We start from the raw sequence: 17,136 nt of genomic DNA, 5'->3' as shown, positions 1-17,136 counted from the left end.
AGAATTCAAATGGAAGATGCATCTGTTTAACAACAGTAAAAACACAGGATGTACAGGTTTAGGGCCACCATTAACAACTGCAGCACTTCTTAAACACACACTGACCACTGACACGGTGTGTCACCTAACTGTGCAGTGCGTTCAAAGCTTTTCAGAAACCGTCAAAGGTTTACTCAAAACTCAGAGGATAAACATCACAGAGCAATGGCCTGAAGCTAAAAGAGTCAGGGGCGTTCATTTATGCAGGAGGAGAAATTAGGAGGCAGGAGAACCAAGGTATGAGCCAAGAACAGGTGAAAATATGGGTAGTACAATGGATACCTTAAAACTACCTTCAGCAGGTAAATCGGAGAAAGGAGCCTCGCAAAGGATGCGTGGAACAAATTGCTTAACACTATACTGTATCCACTGTTGGACAGAGGTTCATACTCCACAGTGCTGAGCCACTAGATGGTACTGAATGATGCTTTTGTGTTGAATAATGCACCCTTCCACACCAAAAGGGAAACAGATGAAGGAGGTGTTTGCAAACTGGGCAACAGCAAGAGAAAAGACAGAAGAGACTGTAAACTACTGAAGAGTGAAGAATCAATATGTAGAGGATGGCGTCCTTGATTATAGCAACCAGATCATAACTGGAACTTGGGATAAAGTCATGAGACTCACTGTGAATGAAGAAGTATTTTCTGACAGAGCATTTCAAGTTTGTCAAGGAATGATGAAAGGATATCCTCCTTTCCACATAGAGCATACACTGGCCAAACATTGTCATCAAATTGCATTAGGGTAAAGGAACCTGAGACAAACCACCACATGAAGACAAAAGTATAAGTAAGTCCACCAGAACAAGACAATACTCAAATTTCACACATAACCTCGTGGTTATGTGAAATTGCTTGCCTGGTCAGAACTGTTATGCTCAAATGCAAAAGTGGTTTCTATGCTCTGGAAGGAAAGACAAGAGGTGGGATGCTGTTGTGCAGCTGAGAAGATCTCACAGCTATATTGTCATAATCTCTTGGGTTTCAAGCCCATGTTGAATCCACTCTTCTCAAAACCCCAAATTTGCCAACCTGTTGGTTCCCAACTGATTTCTGCTGGCTGGGAACCAAGGGACTTGCCAGCCAAAGAAACTCAGTTGCAGGGAAGAGTCCAAACTTAGGTTTTGTCCCTTGAGGCTGAACGGCTGCAGCTGGTATGAGCTATGTGATGCAACAAGTTCAAATCCAAATTCAAGCACAGCCAATAGGGATGATCTCAAAAGGAGAATGAAACATCTGAACTAAGGAAAAGCCCCGGTGTCACCAGATTTTCACTGCTTGTATCTTTACAGCCTTTGATATAGCTGGGAAGGTAGGGGTAATACACTTTTCCAAGTGGCATTTCAAAACAAATTTCTCTACTGTTACGGAGAAACATGGAGGAGCCCCAGCCTGAGCCCATGGGTTGTCTGCCATGCAGCGAAGTGGCACTGGCAGGACAGTTTTAGCACTGTACTGCAGAGTGACAGATCCCACAGCAGGAAAATCCTATAAACAGCTAATCTGGCCCTGGTCTTGCCTTCAGAGCAACCTGCTGTAGGCACAGCACATGACTTAAAGGCATTTAACTTAACAGGAGATAACCACTGATTTATGGGTCAAGGGCATGGGCTGCTATTTCTAGCAACACAGCTACCTCACACGTCAACTGGACAACACTTTCTCTTCTGGTGCCCCTACTGTCACTTGCACCTTCAGACTGCGGATGCTGTGAGCCTGGGGCTGGTCAGTTTCCCTGTGCTTTTGTATAATGAATGCTTAATGAAACAGGAGCATGTTTCTGCTGCGGTCTTCAAAGCACTGCTGAATGCAAATTCTACATGCCAGCACAGAGCAATTGGAGCAGAGGCCACAATAACAGGAGGGCAATTAAATTAAGACATTATTCAAACATTGAATGTGAACACAAACCAGACCTTTTTCTGAGATAAAAAGCTCTAGTTAAGTTTTACCTTGTTTCCACAAGCACGCACTCATCCCAGTTCCATCAAAAGTGAGGCAGGCAGTGACACAGTTGAGTGCTGAAAGGCTGTTGCCCTGCTATTCACAGCATGACAAGCTGCAGAAAGATCTGTCACATGAACCCACTCTTGTATGATTTCCCAATGGACTGGTTTCCAATCCTCCTCACCTCAATGTAAATTTGGGAAAGGTCTGTAACTGAACCTGGTCAAAAATGTTGGGAAATCTCACAGGGACAGGAAAACCTGTAAGTTTCTTCCTTTTTTTTTTCTTTATTTTTTTCTCCTTTTTTTTTTTTCTTTTTTGGCCTTTTTTTGCTTTCTTTTTCTTTTTCTTCCATAATCAAAATACAGACCAAGATGATCTAGATAAAATTAAAAGAGGCATTGAAATAAAGGATCCTAATCTGAGCTGTACTTCCAAACTGGTAAAAAAATTAACAGTGCTCAAGACACCTAAGAAAGAGGAGAAACGTATATAAGCATCATGCCATTATTGAAGTATATAAGGAGTGACTTAAAATGGGGATTATCATTTATATTATTTTCCAGTAGCTAATACAGCAGAATCGGTCTCAATGGCTATTTTGAAAGTAGACAAAGCTCTGAAGATGATCTACAGGAAGGATTAAAAATCACTGGAGCATTTCAAACAGTGTAATAGTAACAGGCTGAAATGAAGCACCTCATCCTGATGTTCATTTGCCACCAAAGGAGAGCAATCTCGCCCATGACAGAAGGAAAGACATAACATCTTCCAGGACACCAGTGCTTTCCCTTCTCAGATAGGGATAAGACATGGCTCATAAACCTGCAGAGAGAACAGGAAGGATTGAAATGCTTTTGGAAGCCACCAGGTTCCTTTGCTATTGTGTACCTGAAGAGCACTTGCTGCATGCAGCGCTCAGCTCAGCTGACGATGGTGACAAAGGCTTATTTTGAGACATCTGTTCATCTCTATACTGTACTGATCCCCTCTGGAGAGAGGACATGGAGGCTTTCTGTCCAAAAGCCACTTCCACAGGTAAGGAGAAGTTACATGCTTCTCTGCATATCAGAAAATATAGAGTGCCTCCCAGCATAAGCCAAATAATGAGGTCTGATGCCTGCACAGTGCAAATCAGAGACAAGAAAGAGAACAGGTCCCCCTGATAACCTCCTGGACATCTGCTGTAACAAACAGCAACCTGTACCTGACTCTTACCATACAGATGGAGACTCTGAAACCTCTCTGATGCATTACAGGACCTTTGACTCCAATGAAGTTCAACAAAATTGGAAATTCTTAGGAGTCAGCTTTGCCTGTGAAATCTCTTCACATATCACCATTGCAAGATACATGTCCTGGGTTCAGCACAATACACTTCCATGAAGACAGCATGGTCTCAAGTGCTTCTGAACTAATGAAAACAACGCAGCGTGATTCCTGCTATGTAATGGCAGACACTGGAAGCAACCCAGACAGCTCTGAGGTGGTGGCAAATGTGCTGCCATGCTCATTTGACATCAGTGTGCCACTATGGGAGAAGGGCAAGCAGGGAAAGGGAGCCCTGACCCTTAAAAACTTCACAGGGCACTTAACTGCTGCACAGTGCAGGGCACAGCACCCTACTGCAATATCTAACAGTCACAATTCCCCAGTGATACATTACACCTAAATTTCACAAATGGCCACTGCTAAATAAGCAGAGCTTCCTCTGCTTCCTCCCAAGAGATGGCAGAGCCCTCTCAGAGGAGGAATAAGCCAGACAGCAATGAGAAAGAGGAGGCACAGATGGGTGAAAGTTTCCAAATCAGCCTGAGAGCACCAGGAGCGCCTATCGCAGCATGCCTGCAAAGCTGTGACTGCAGCTTATGTTGTACACAAAACAAATATGTTATCACAGGTACATTAACAGCTGTGTGACCTGCATCAAAAGCTCTGCTGAGCACTGCAAAGCTGCATAGATGTCCTGGAAAGCACTGGCTTATATGCTTTTGAAAGCACAGGAACATAATTCCACAGGTTCAGATAGCCCAGGCTGTGGCCCTGAAGCTAGGTACAGTTCATAAGCACTCTACAGGTAGCTGAAGAGGGACGCAGGGCTGTGCTAGTGCTGTTGGGTCAGTAACATGAACATCCATGGTGGAGAGGCACTGAGCCATCGGGATCTGCTGAAGGTAATGGCAACCTGGTTGTTCCCTTTGCAGGGAGCTCTGGATAATCACTGCAGACACTCCCCGGAGCTCTTATCTACTTCTCTCTGACATCCCAGGGTACTCAATCTGTGTCTGATGGCTTGTGACCACAAGAAAATCATGGCATACAGTTCATTATAACAGAAAGACTACTAGTCACTGAGCTATCAGCTCATCCACACACACTCTGACCCCTCTTTTCCCCAGTGCTGAGCTTCCAAGAAGTTCCTTTCATTTGCTGCAAGGCTGAAAAGATTACCTGCAAGCAGCCAGCCTACGCTGCAAATGAAGACTTTTGACTATTTTTTCACCTCTCCCTCCCCCTTCCATTACATGTTCAGGTACTTGTAGGTCCCAAGGCATTGACCTAATGCTCTAACCTTAGGCCTCATGCAATTTTGGGCATACTTTTCAGCAGCCTAGGTAGGGTTCTTCACTTGTTTTACCACCACACCCAGACATCTTTAAAGCAAGAGGATGATTTGGCAATGTAAATAAAATCTCCAATTGCAACAAAAGGAGCAAAGTAACCTGCTGCTGCCAGCACTCCTCCCATTAACTCCATCACTGGTGGAAAGCCAAGCTCTCCCTATAGTGAGCTGAGGGAGGTCAGCCAGCAGAAAACCAGTGTGAAGTGGGGGCAGGGAGAAGAGTAGAAGAGTTTCCTACATGTTTTCTCCTTTGAAAAGCACACTGTGAGGTTAGTGGTCTAACACTTTCTTGGCAACAATCCGCAAGCAAATTGGTTTAGCTCCATCATGGACCTACAGCCTTCAAACAGTTCAGGAGCTGGTCCCTGCCCTGAAGATTAGCAGTATAGATAGGCAGAAAAAAAGGAAACATTCCTCATTCCTGTTTTACACATGAGATAAGGGCATCACCCAAATGATCTGCTCCACTTGTGCAAGTCAGAGCAGCAGGTTTGGAAACAGCACTCCCAGGTCTAATTGCTGTGCCTTTGCCACAAAGCTTTGCGGAGAGTATGCTTGGCAAGGAGACATAGCAGAAAAAAATGTGACATCTCTTTGCATTCCACCTTGGTCCTCCTCCTCTCTGTCTGTTCCTGGAATGTGGAGACACCACCAGCCTTCTGCTTATTTTTGAGTGGAGGCAAAAAGATCACATGAACCACAAAAGCACATTCCCTCCCTGGAAGCAGCCTGCTCCCTTCTTTCCAAGAAAGTAAAAACTCTGCGTGAATGTTTTATGAATCAGCTGTGTGTTCATTTCAACGATAAAGCCAGTTTGGCAATTTGGCCTGAAAAGGGGGGAGCTGAAAACCTACAGATTCCGATTGGCACGCTTTTAGACGCTAACTTTTTGTGTCTAAAAGTTGGAGACTTTACATTTGGTCACATCTAACTTGGGGAAGTTTCTCTGCTTTTAAAGAAATTTCAGATTATGTCCCAAGCATTACTCATAGGTGAACAAAATAGATTTATCCTTTAATGACTACACTGCATGCGTGCACGCACGGTGCTAATCGGTTACAATTTTGGTGTCCTCAGTGCAGCTTGATTTCCTGATTGCAGCCCTTTTACATTCCCAGCAGTCCACCATCTGCAGAGGTAAATGCCATTTCAAGATGTAGAAAAGGTATAGATGAGGTTCCTCCTTGTTTAACTTCCTGCTGTATTGCTCAGCCTAAAATAAATATAATTTAGGGGGAAAACCTCTATAGAAAACATTGTAGGTAGGGAGGAATAAATTGCCTAAAGTGTTTTTTTCCCTCCTATGCTAATCCCAGGCTGAACGCTTACATATGTCCACTTCTCTCCACTGTCGTAAGGAGAGAGATAAACAGCTTTTGTCAGCCATCAGCTCTACTCTACAGAGAGGGATTGGGAGAAGGAGAGAAAGGAGAGGAGGGGTGAAGAAGGGTGTTGAAGGGGAGGGGAGGAGACAGAAGGGGATGAAAAGGGAGAGAAGGGAGAGGCAACTTTCATGCCTCCAAGGAAAACTCACCCTTCAGTGTCCAAATACAAATACCTATGAACAGAACAGCTGGAAATCCAGACTCTGGACAAGCACCACCAGCCCTGTGGATAGGTAAGTAACACAGCAAAGATCTACAGTGAGTGACACAGAAAGAAATGTAAGGTAACAAGCTAGGCACCACCTTCCCATTCACGAACACACAAATACACCATGTGCAATTCTCATTATATAGCAGCTGCTGGACATGTCCTGATGGACAAGACATGAATCATCCTTTGCGTGACCTCATCTCCCAGGAGTAATTTGTTTCATAAGCTCGTCTTTCCCATAGGGTGTCTGGGAAATCCAGTCACACTAATTGTATCCATGGAAGCACATGAAACAGGGAACCCCCTGCTGCTGGCATGGACCACTATGGTGGTGTTATGGTGGTAGTGTCACTGACAGTGATGGCTGTAAAGAGTCTTGCTCTCACTCAACAAGCTTCAAAAGTGAACATCAGCACCTGCCCTTCACCCAGATGCCTCTAAAAAGGCATCACACAGAGCACTTCCACCCCTCCTGTGGTCACTGATAAACTTACTTTTTCTCTTTCAGTCACTGCTTCTGCTTTTCAATATATCAAATTCACTTGAGGTCTCAATGACCACTTCACTGGGGTAGGAGGCTGAATAGGAAGCAAGAAAGAGGAAGAGAGGATGGAAGGAATAAGGGTAATTTCAGTTATTTCAATTATTCAAAATGTAGAAGGCCATACAGGCAACCCAAGAACAAAGAGGAGCCACATCAAGGCTGTTCTATCTAGGACTAGGGGTCCTCCCCTGAAAATATGGTGATTGTGGTATCTCTTAAAGTCCCAAATTCTTTTAACTGCAAGAGTCTGGCTTTTATCATAAGTCTGGAAAAGGTCCTGAATCTGATGACCAGGGAAACCAGGTTTTGAACAGTACAGTGATAGTTAAACTAGTTCTGGTATGTTCAGTCCAATACCAACACAATCCCTACCCTAAAAAACTCTGACAATCTAAACAGATTAGACAATGGGTAAGAAAAAATGTGAGAAGATTTGCCTGAGGTCAATTTACAATTCAACAGCAGTGCCAGAAACTTCATTCCCACATCAACACTGGTAGGTGGAAGGAGGGTGACTGTACATGGCTGTTTCTAGCAGCAAGACATGAGGAGAAAAGCTTCACTGTAGTGCAGTCACCTTCAAAATTCCCAACCCCATGGAGCTGCCTTTTGTCAGTAGTGAGAATGTAGAGGTAGATCTGTTTGGTTTAGGTCAAGGAGAATGATGAAAGGGAGCATTTAGGAGAGCAAGATGTAAGCAAAAATAAAGCCCCCATAAAATCAAAGTGGTCTGGTCTTGTAAGGAAATCAGTTAATGGAGAAAATTCCTCTGAATGTCGAGTTTTAAAGTGATAAGTCTGGACAAAGAAAGACCTCTGCATTGCAGGAGGGACTAGAGAAATGTAGGAATGGCAGGGTTGGCCAGGGGAAGAGAGCAGGAAAAGCATTATAGAGCATCATATCCTGCAGTGCCTTCAGAGAAATATGCAATAGAGTTAATTGCAAACATATTGCTTATTGCAGAGCTAATTAACAAATCTGCAAGTCCTTCATCTCCTACAGATCTTCTCACTAAAATTTCTTGCACTAGCCTTGAATTTGCTAATTCCCAAGGAAGCAGCTCCAGGGATGTCCTGTCAGACCAGTGCTGTTGAAGATGTAGCTGATGCTTCCACACAGATATCTGGGAGCTGGACATACTCTACAGCCCTAGGAACAGATATCTGCTGCAGTTAATTTGCTAATTTGCTAATTAATGGTCAGAGGCACTTCACCTATAACAGAGGTCTTTGATTGAGAAACTGCTAGAAAATGTCTCAGGTGACATCTTCACACCACAGTGCTAATAGCACCTGGCCATATCTATTATTTATTTTAGTCTTCTTTCTTACCATGGTGGTCTTGGCTAGAAACTAGTAAAATTACTAGGAATAAAACTGGGCTGGATACCTGAGAACCACATGCATTTAAACTTTGCGGCTTGGAACCAGCCTGCTTCTATTGAATTTGTGAGATGGGAACTACAGAGATCTTGTGAGCAAACCTGATAATTTCTAACCTGATTAATGAAAAAAAAAGAAGCCCTGGGTCGAGATAAAATCACCAGACCTTCTGAGCTTTGCTAATTATTACCAATAGCCCTGTGACTTCCACACTGCTGTTCGTAGGCAGCTTTATTGTGCCAAAGTAGCGCTGATACCCACTCAGCTACACAATAACTAAACAGAGGCATAGGCTTGGAGTTTGACCTCAACTGCATCTCAAAAGAAGCTTAAAGAGTAAAGCCCTGTAACGCTGATGCCCCTCAGGATGACCCAGCTTTGCTGCTGATGGTGGAAAAGATCAGCAGAGTAAATGGTTAGAGAATGGGGGTTTAGGTGCCCAGAGCTCACAAGTTTTCTTGGGTAAACCTCAGCCCTGGGCTGTAGTTTTGAAGCTAAGAGGATGCCACCTGAACTGCTAACTGTGGGAAACCCTTTAGTGATGCCCTGTGTCAGCAGTTGTGATGCTGGGCCTAACACTGCCTACTAAGATCCCTGGTGTCAACAGGGAAGAGGACATGAAGAAAATTAAGAACATGGGGCATGGTGCACAGATTACTGAATGGCCAAGACTCCTGATAAGAGACTGCAAGTAAAGCTCCCTAGGGCTCTCCAGGTGAACAAACAAACCTTGTTCAACACTGCTCTACCACCTCTTGGGGAAGGTGTTCAGAGCAGGTCCAGCATACAGTTAGATCACTGAAGAGCTCTGACAGTGATGGGGCTTAGCCTGCCCAGGGAAGACTGTAGGTGGGTCTGCTGCTTCCCTTCACTTCAAATCATAGATCATCTGGTCCAACCTTTCTTGGCAAAGCATGATCTAGACTAGATGGCCTGGCACCCTGTTTAGGGGAATCTTGAGTGTCCAAAAATTGAAGAACACACAGTCTGGGGCCAAGGAGGCTCATTATAATTAAGGTTGTGTTTTACTTCTGTGGTCTGGGGCTAAGACAGTTCCTTTTTAAGGTTTTTTTTGTCTTCACACTTCCAGGTGTGCATTGCTCCAAGCCTGTATGTGTTTTTGGGCATCTCTTTCTAACCATGCATGAGCAAGGCAGTGGAAGTGTTTAGCACTGGTGTGCTTCCCGGTGGAGTCCCAGCGGGGGGTGTTTCCCCTTTTCAAAGCCTTCAATACTCATGGAAGGGAAATGCAGCCAGCAGGATGTGCTGGGCTGCTGTACTGGGGTTTATGTAAGTGTATGGCTCGTTTCTGCTGGAAATAGCAAAATCTTTCCTGTGGAAGGAACAGGGAGTTTGGGCCCTCATGTGCACTGTTATGTATTTAAATGGAAGGAAGACTTAAGAGCCACGTGAAATACCAAAACAAAACAGAAAAGGCGACAGGAATCATACAGTTCAAAGCTGTTTTTCCACAGATTGCTACGTGGTGTTTTAATATTCTTTTTTTAAAAAAAAAAAAAAAAACAACAAAACTCCTGGTGCTCTTAATTTCACTTTTTTTCTCTCTCTGTGTTTACATATAAACACCAGGAGGGGAAAAATCCCTCTTTTTTTTTTTTTTTTTTTTTTAATGTGGTTGGAGGTAAATAAACTTCCTGAGTGCCTGAAGTGAAAAATCAATTATTTATTCTTTATAACAAAGTTCTTTGAAGAGCAATAGACACAGAAAGTTGACCTTAAATTGTTACCTACCCACTATACCTCGTCTGCCTTTCCACCTCCCCCTCTTTCCCCTCCCAAATGAAAGAAAATACCTATCTGAGATCAGAGGAGGTCGCGCCTAGGAACAACAGACAACCCTGAGACACGGGCACAGCTCTAAGCCTCCCTGTACCCCGCCTGGCTGTGTAGGTCCAACACCCGCAACTTCCACAGCCCCTCCAAAATCCTCCCCGCCGGTCTCAGTGCCGCAGCCCAGAGAGCAACTCGAGCATGGGATGGAGCACGAAGCCTAAAAACTTGGGTCTGCAGGGAGACCTCTAGTGTTTTTCTTTCTCCATGTCCTGGCAGAGTTCCTCCAAAGTACAAATACACACAGAGCTCCCATTGTTTGCAGCCCTTCACAAGCCCACTGATCCTAATACGGAATTCAGCAGGAAACCCATGATTTCCTGACACACAGCAAGCTGGAGAAAGAAAGGAAAAACTCCATTAAAAACCTCCAGGCTCTCCTCCATGTTAGAAATGAAATGGAAAATGGAGTGGATTTAACAGGAATCCCTGATTCCTGCAGCCAAGGTGGAGGAAGGGAAATGCAAATCAAAGCTGCGGGCTGCTGATATTTTTTAGGTCGCAATAAATACTGAGAACTCCCAGGCAGGATGAAGATTTCCTGACTCGGACGAACGAGAAGGGACAGATAGCTTTTTTATGGCATTTCTCTCTGTATATTTAATATATTCACCTCGATGATTCTTTTTACTGATCTGGAAATTGTTAGAAGCGGCTGTGGCAGCCTGGAAACATTAGTATGATTTCCTGAGTTTGAGATTTGCTGCCCCCCCCTCCAAACTCAGGAAAAGTCAATACAATCGCACTTCATTTTTCCTTCATGTGCACTTGGAAGTCCTGGGAGAAGCAAGAACAGCGGGAGCAGCAGCAACAGCAAGAATGAACTGCAAGGAAAATGACAACTGCACTGACGGGAGCAGCAATAACACGAAGAAGATGTTAAAATGTGTGGTGGTTGGGGATGGTGCAGTTGGGAAAACCTGTTTGCTGATGAGTTACGCCAATGATGCCTTCCCGGAGGAGTATGTCCCCACTGTGTTTGACCACTATGCAGGTAAGAAAGCGTTTTAAAAGAAATTTAATTGAGAGCTGCAGGAGAGCCAGGTGGGAGGTAAAGGAAGCTCAAGAAGAGGAGAGGATGGTTCAAAGGGGATGCCTGGGTTACTCCTTGTCCGGGAATGTGATTCAGGCCTGGATGGTAGCCAGGCAGCTTAGATGGCAGCTCGTACAATTGGGGCAATGCAGGATTTATTCAGAGAACTTATTTGTTTGCTTCCAATTTTTATTTTAGTTTTGGTGAATAAGCAGCGTTAGGGATGTAAGTAAATCCCCTGGATTTTTGGGACAACAAATACAATTCTGCCTCGCTCAGTTTGTATTCTTGGTTTGCTTTTGAAATTCTGAAGTTATGAACTTTGTGGGCTGCAGTTATGAAGACTATATGTATGTGCACTTAAAAATATGTGCTATCAGTGATCTTGTGCCTCATGGCAAAAGATGTGTAGATTACAATATTTATATCCTATTTAAAGGATAGTCTTTGAGAATATATCCTATTTAAATAGCAATCTTTGGGAAAACCAGCATAGTCTTTTTCAGTGCTGTCAGAATATAACTCCTTTCAGAGATATTTGTTACTCCATCTATAAATAGATTTTAATGTTATAACTTGATTGTAGGAAAAGCAGAAGTGGTGATTGGTTTGAGTACTTTCTTGTGAGGGAATTTGTGGTATAAGAAAAAAATACGAACATAATCAAGATCATCGATGATGTTCACTGCATTGCTGTGCAAAACAGACTCACAGATTTAAGTACAATATTCACAGGCCTCTTTCTGTAGCAATTACTTACATTACCCAGCTGCGTCCAAAGTTATCATGCAGCTGGTGTGCTAGGCTAAAATTGTTATTCAAACTTCTGCTTAAAGTTTCCTATCCCAAATTCTGCTGGTTTTCTTCTCTCACTGCTCCTTTGGCTTACAGTTGTTATTGTTTATGAGAGCCCTGAAAAACAGATTCTAGAAGCACTGCAAAACTCATAGCTTATCTTGCAGCAACAGTTGGAGTTTCCTTCATTCTCTCCCCACCTCCTTAAAAACTGAATTTTTATGGCATGGCTTATCATAGATTTGGTATTCTGTAATGGGAAAATCTCTGCTTTCATTCTGGCTTTGTGTCAGGTTTAGCAGATGAACTGACCGAACAAGCAAGCTGTGTAATTGCAGAATCTGATCCATGGAAATGTGAAGTCCTTTTCCTCCACAAGAGTGGGCAGCATCACTTCTAATGCAAGCAACGCTTTCTTTCCTCTACCCTTCCCACCAGAGAGACCATTTTAGAAAAAAAAACCTTTACCCAAACAAGACATAGGAAAGCATATTGCTTGTTCTAAACACATACTTGAATGAGCCAAAAACCCTAAAGAAGCCTGGCTGTGTGAATCTCCGCCTTATAGTGCAACAGCACCCGTTTTCCCATGAAAAGCTGAGATCTCTTATCCTTTACAGCTTCCCTTCCCAGCTATATGCTGGTTGCAGGACTTACTTGCCCTTCTTTCTCTCCATGCCCTGCAAATACCTCTGTGTACAATAGCTGGTGCCAGACCATGCATGCATCAGCCTGTGGCTGGGTGGTTGTGCTGTGAGCATGAGGGCACACGTGTGCATGGGGCTGTGCACACACACAGGTGCTGATGCCAGACAGGCAGGCCGACACTCGGTGGGGGCACTACACTGGATTTCTCTTCCCTGCCCAGCTGCAGGTGACTTGCAAGGGCTTGCTTCAATTTCCTTTCCTCTCTGCCAGAAACAGTAGAAATTGTGAGTGGGCTCAAAAGTTACTGATGGAGAGGAGGGCTGAGGGAAGGATGGGAAGACAAAGAATGTCACTGCGCAATCCTTATTTCCTTAGGGTATAAGGTAAAAGCAGTATGAATGCAGTTTTAAATCAAGCTCCATTTTCAGGGTTTGAAGACTTAGACATCTAAAATATCTCCAGCTATTTACAGCACATAAATATAAACTAAGAATGTTTTCAATGAGAAAGTTCAGAAAGATAAGAGAAAAAATAGCTCCATATATTAACATGTTATTCTAAGAAAAACCCTGTTCAGCAGCAGAGGTCAACACTAGCATTGATCAAAGATGTAATTCCAGGGTTTTGATAAATCCCATCATTTATTAAACCAACTTCACTACAAAACTGCACATAGAATTGAGCAGTGGAAATTACTTCTGGAGCAGAAAAAGTCCCACTCATAAAACATAAAAATATTACATGGCACAAAGCATAACATAACCTATCTAAAATACTGTGGGTATTGGGAGAGAAAAGAGCTCACCTGGGGCAACCTTACTGCTGAGATTACAGACTTCAGAATATTCTGTTGCAGCAGCCCGTTCCACATCTATCTGCATTGCAGCCCATAGTTGAGAGGAAAGGTGGCACAGCAGTACCATGAGCATGGTGATATCAAAGGCACCATGGCACACAGGGAGGCTTCATACATGGGCAGATCCTGCAGGGTGGTTGAGGCTCTGCCCCTGCCCTGCCTCTGCCAAACCCAACTGTTTCAACTTTCCCAAACAAGCTGAAACCATTTGATTCTGGTCTTCCATGCTGGAAATGCTCAAAAGCAATTAATTGCTACAGATGTTTGTGAAGCTGCAGTTTTCACTGAAGGTTTTTCACCCAGGTGTTGTTACCAGCAGTGGTGTGTTAGCAAGCTCTCCCTCTTGCCTCACCAGGTCACAGCCTGGTTGTGAGTCCCAGGGCATTTACCAATTTCCTTCTTTCTAATGGAAAAAGTAGGGAGGGGGGAAAGCATTAAAAACTGAGGACTCCAGTGGTGATCTCAGAGCAGTTTCTCACTGACATGACTCCAGCAACTCAGAGGAGACAGTGATACTATCCAGCCCAGCATTGGGAAAAGCTCCAGATGCACCACTGCTGTGGCCAAGGCATTAACCATTCACGGTCCTGCAGCTACATGTACTTGCCCTGCTGTGTTGCATCTTTTTAGCTCCTTCCCTGGGCAGGCTTCCATGGGACAGGTGAAGCAGGTGAGCATACTGGCAAGGGTAGACAAGAGGAAGCAACCAGCATTTCAAAGGACTGAGCTCCAACAGTATTAGACCTGTATAGTACTTATCCAGTGCCTTTCACATGAAAGGGCTTGAAAAAACTTTGCAAAATTTGGGCCCAACCTTCCTCTAAGAAATCAAAGGTAGTAGACGGATTTCACCTAGGGAAGGAGTAGGCTTCCTGCAGATAACTCACACAGCATTTACAACTCAGATACAGTGATGTTGGGGAAGAAAGGCTGTTGGTGTTTCAACATGTATGCCGCTGCGCTGTACCAAAGTCCAAACCAGTTATTAGCTCCACACCAGTAATATTCTGCCACAGATTTCACCCACAGTCCACAAAACCAAATTTGTTCAGGGCCGGTTGCCAAGCTTGGGATGTGATGGATGTAGAGTAGGGTCAGAGGCAATGCCAAGCAGATGGGAAAGGCAAATTTGTTACTTGAATATGAAAATGGTTTCTTTTGTTGGATGCATGGAAGTTTACAAGTTTGGTTACTCTTCAAGGCATTTTGAAGAGGTTTTGTTGGAGATCAAAGTCCTGGGTCGGTTCCTCACCTTTGGTGAATTTCCAAAGGTCCACACTGAAAGGGTTTAACCACGAGGTAAATGCTATTTCTATGGCAGGCAAACCGAAGTGCTATCCCAGTGACAAACAGGATATTACTGGCAATAAGTGTAACAATAGAGACTGTTTGGATAGTGAGTAGATGCTTTAACATTCTGGTTCCATTCTGTCTTTTGAACATCAGATGCTGATTTTCCATGAGCAAAGGTCTCTCAGTCGGGGTGACTTGTATTGTGTCTAGCTGTGTGAGGTTATAAACGTTTAATTAGGGCTGAGGTTGTACCAACAAAAAAATTCAATTCAACTAGCAGAGCTGGTTTAATAATACCAAAATTAACTGGCTTGCTCTGTGAAATACAGAAGTGAGATGTATGTTGTTACTTAGGCAGCCACCAAGCATCCCATTTGGTATTCATGAAACCTAAAACCCCACCAATTTTTAGCATGAAATTTATTCCCCCTAAAATTTATATTCAGGCTTCCTAGAGAGGTGGCCAATGCCCCAAACCTGTCAGTGTTTAAGATGGATTTGAACAATGGCTTTAACAACATGCTTTAACTTGGTCAGCCTCAGAGTAGTCAGGCAATCGGACCATATGATCACTGTAGGTGCCTTCCAAGTGGAATTATGCTTTTCTGTTCTGTTCATAAAGTAAATGATAGAATAAATATGACCCTCCCTCCCTCCCCTCGTGCGTCGTCACAAACTGGTGAACATTTATAAATAGTGAACCCATTTGAAAAAAATTAGCAGTGGCATGTGATCAGCTAATGAATAGCATACAGAATAGTTCAACCATGACTGAAGCTCTGTAAATTAAAAGCAATATAGAAGAAGACAGATGTTAATTACTGTTAGCAGACACATTTTTTGTTCTTTAATGATGATTCAATCTAATTTGTCTGACTTTGCACTAAAGTGGGCCAGGGCGCTCACTGGTCTCACAGAGCAGTGATCACAGCCTTGCTGGTCAGGCAAGCCATGCGAGAAAGGAGTCTTCTGCTCTGGCATTTTTATTAGCATAGAAGCTATACTACTACTCTTGCCCATAGCAGTCAGTTGTCCCTGTGCAAATCCATAAATCTATTTTAACCCGCCTATGTGCCACTGCACTGACTCAAATCTGTGTTCCTCACATCCACCCATGAAAAAGAGCAGTTGGAAGTGGGCTGTTGTCAATCCTGGTGCTGTCAGTGGCTGGCCACTCTCAGTCATGGGGCAGGCAGGAGCACCCAAGGGAGACAGGTCATGCATTGAGCAGCTTTGCCTTGCACCCTCTCCTCATGTGGGGGGAATCACTAACCAAGGCATGGCGGAAACCAGACAGGAGATGTAACATCCCAAATTTCTCCATCTACAGACACAAGAGCACATCTCTTTACGCTTTTGATGTGTTAGTTATTTTTGATTGATTGCTAACCCATCTCTGCTTGCCATTATGTGTAAACAATGGCTTAAACCCCATACCATTGCTTATTTCCCCTGTTGAAACTTTATTAGACAGGAAGAGACTGCCCAAGGAGATTTGCAGTTTCTTCATGGGTGCTGCTGTGGGAGTCTTCACACTGACACATTCTTGAGACAGTTGTCTCCTATGAAAAGTCTTGGTAGCACATTAGACAAACCCTTCATGCAATGTTTGGGGTCATTAAACTGAAAGAGCTATAAATAGCACTGACAGAGAGCTGTAATGTTTATTTGCATGGATGTTTGCAGTGTGGGTGTTTTTTTTTCCTTTCAATGTTCATCCAGTTTTGATGGTACAGATTTGAACTTTATCCTTGAGACAAGAAAGCATTGACTCTTTCAAGATCAGGCTCTTTAGACTAGCAGCTACAGAATAGATATTTTCATTTTGCCTCTCAGAAGCTAAAAGGACTTCTCTGCCAATATTCCTGGTATCATCCAGAATAAACCAGGGATCTCAATAAAACAGGGAAGGTACAACACAACAGCCACCAGCGCCATTCAAAGGTTTTTGTGGCTGCCTTTTTTGAAGAGAAATTTTACAGAACCACTAATTCTTAGGCTCCCCACAGAAGGGGAGCCTAATTCTGTGTCCTGTGTCACATGAACCAGAGGAGATCTAGTGATCCTCAAGTTTTTTCACATCCAGGAAGCCTAGACAGTCTTTGTACCAAAAAAAGTGCTTTTTACCTGAATCACTATGGTTATTCCACATTCAGATGAAACAGACAGCTTATACACCCCCAAGCATCTTAAGACCTTTTCCTTCTGAAGGTGTTTTACTGTATGCGAAGACTTGAGATAACTATCACTCATATCTCTCTTCCTCGCCCACATCCCTGTATTGTCCTGTGGGTGCACAATCCTCTTGAAGCCCATGGAGACAGAGGTGTGTGCATGCTTTGTGATCCTATTTACTCGGGGTAGATTGTTTCTGCAGCAGTGGTCTGAGCACTGTGGTGACAAAATCCCTGCTGTCCCCTGGCACTACTCAAATGCAGCTGTGGCTGGGAAGGAGCCTGCAGCACCTGAACTGCTTTCTACCTTTGCCTTTGGCTTTGTTATACAGCTTCTCTTTGTATTGTTGCCG

The 17,136-nt window shown here is 43.7% G+C and overlaps 1 protein-coding gene across 1 annotated transcript in view; it reads left to right on the top strand.

Annotated features, from left to right (window-relative positions):
* Nucleotides 1–10,327: 10,327 nt before the first annotated feature.
* Nucleotides 10,328–17,136, top strand: part of RHOJ (ras homolog family member J) — a 54,244-nt gene continuing 47,435 nt past the window's right edge. The window contains exon 1 of the mRNA XM_010011554.1: nucleotides 10,328–10,978. Coding sequence (XP_010009856.1) covers nucleotides 10,804–10,978 — 175 coding nt within the window. The 5' untranslated portion in view covers nucleotides 10,328–10,803. The remainder of the gene's footprint in view (nucleotides 10,979–17,136) is intronic.

This window comes from Nestor notabilis, unplaced genomic scaffold (genome assembly GCF_000696875.1).
Source record: "Nestor notabilis isolate BGI_N333 unplaced genomic scaffold, ASM69687v1 scaffold5963, whole genome shotgun sequence".
Classification (NCBI taxonomy): domain Eukaryota; kingdom Metazoa; phylum Chordata; class Aves; order Psittaciformes; family Psittacidae; genus Nestor; species Nestor notabilis.
This window is presented reverse-complemented; position numbering and strand designations above follow the sequence as displayed.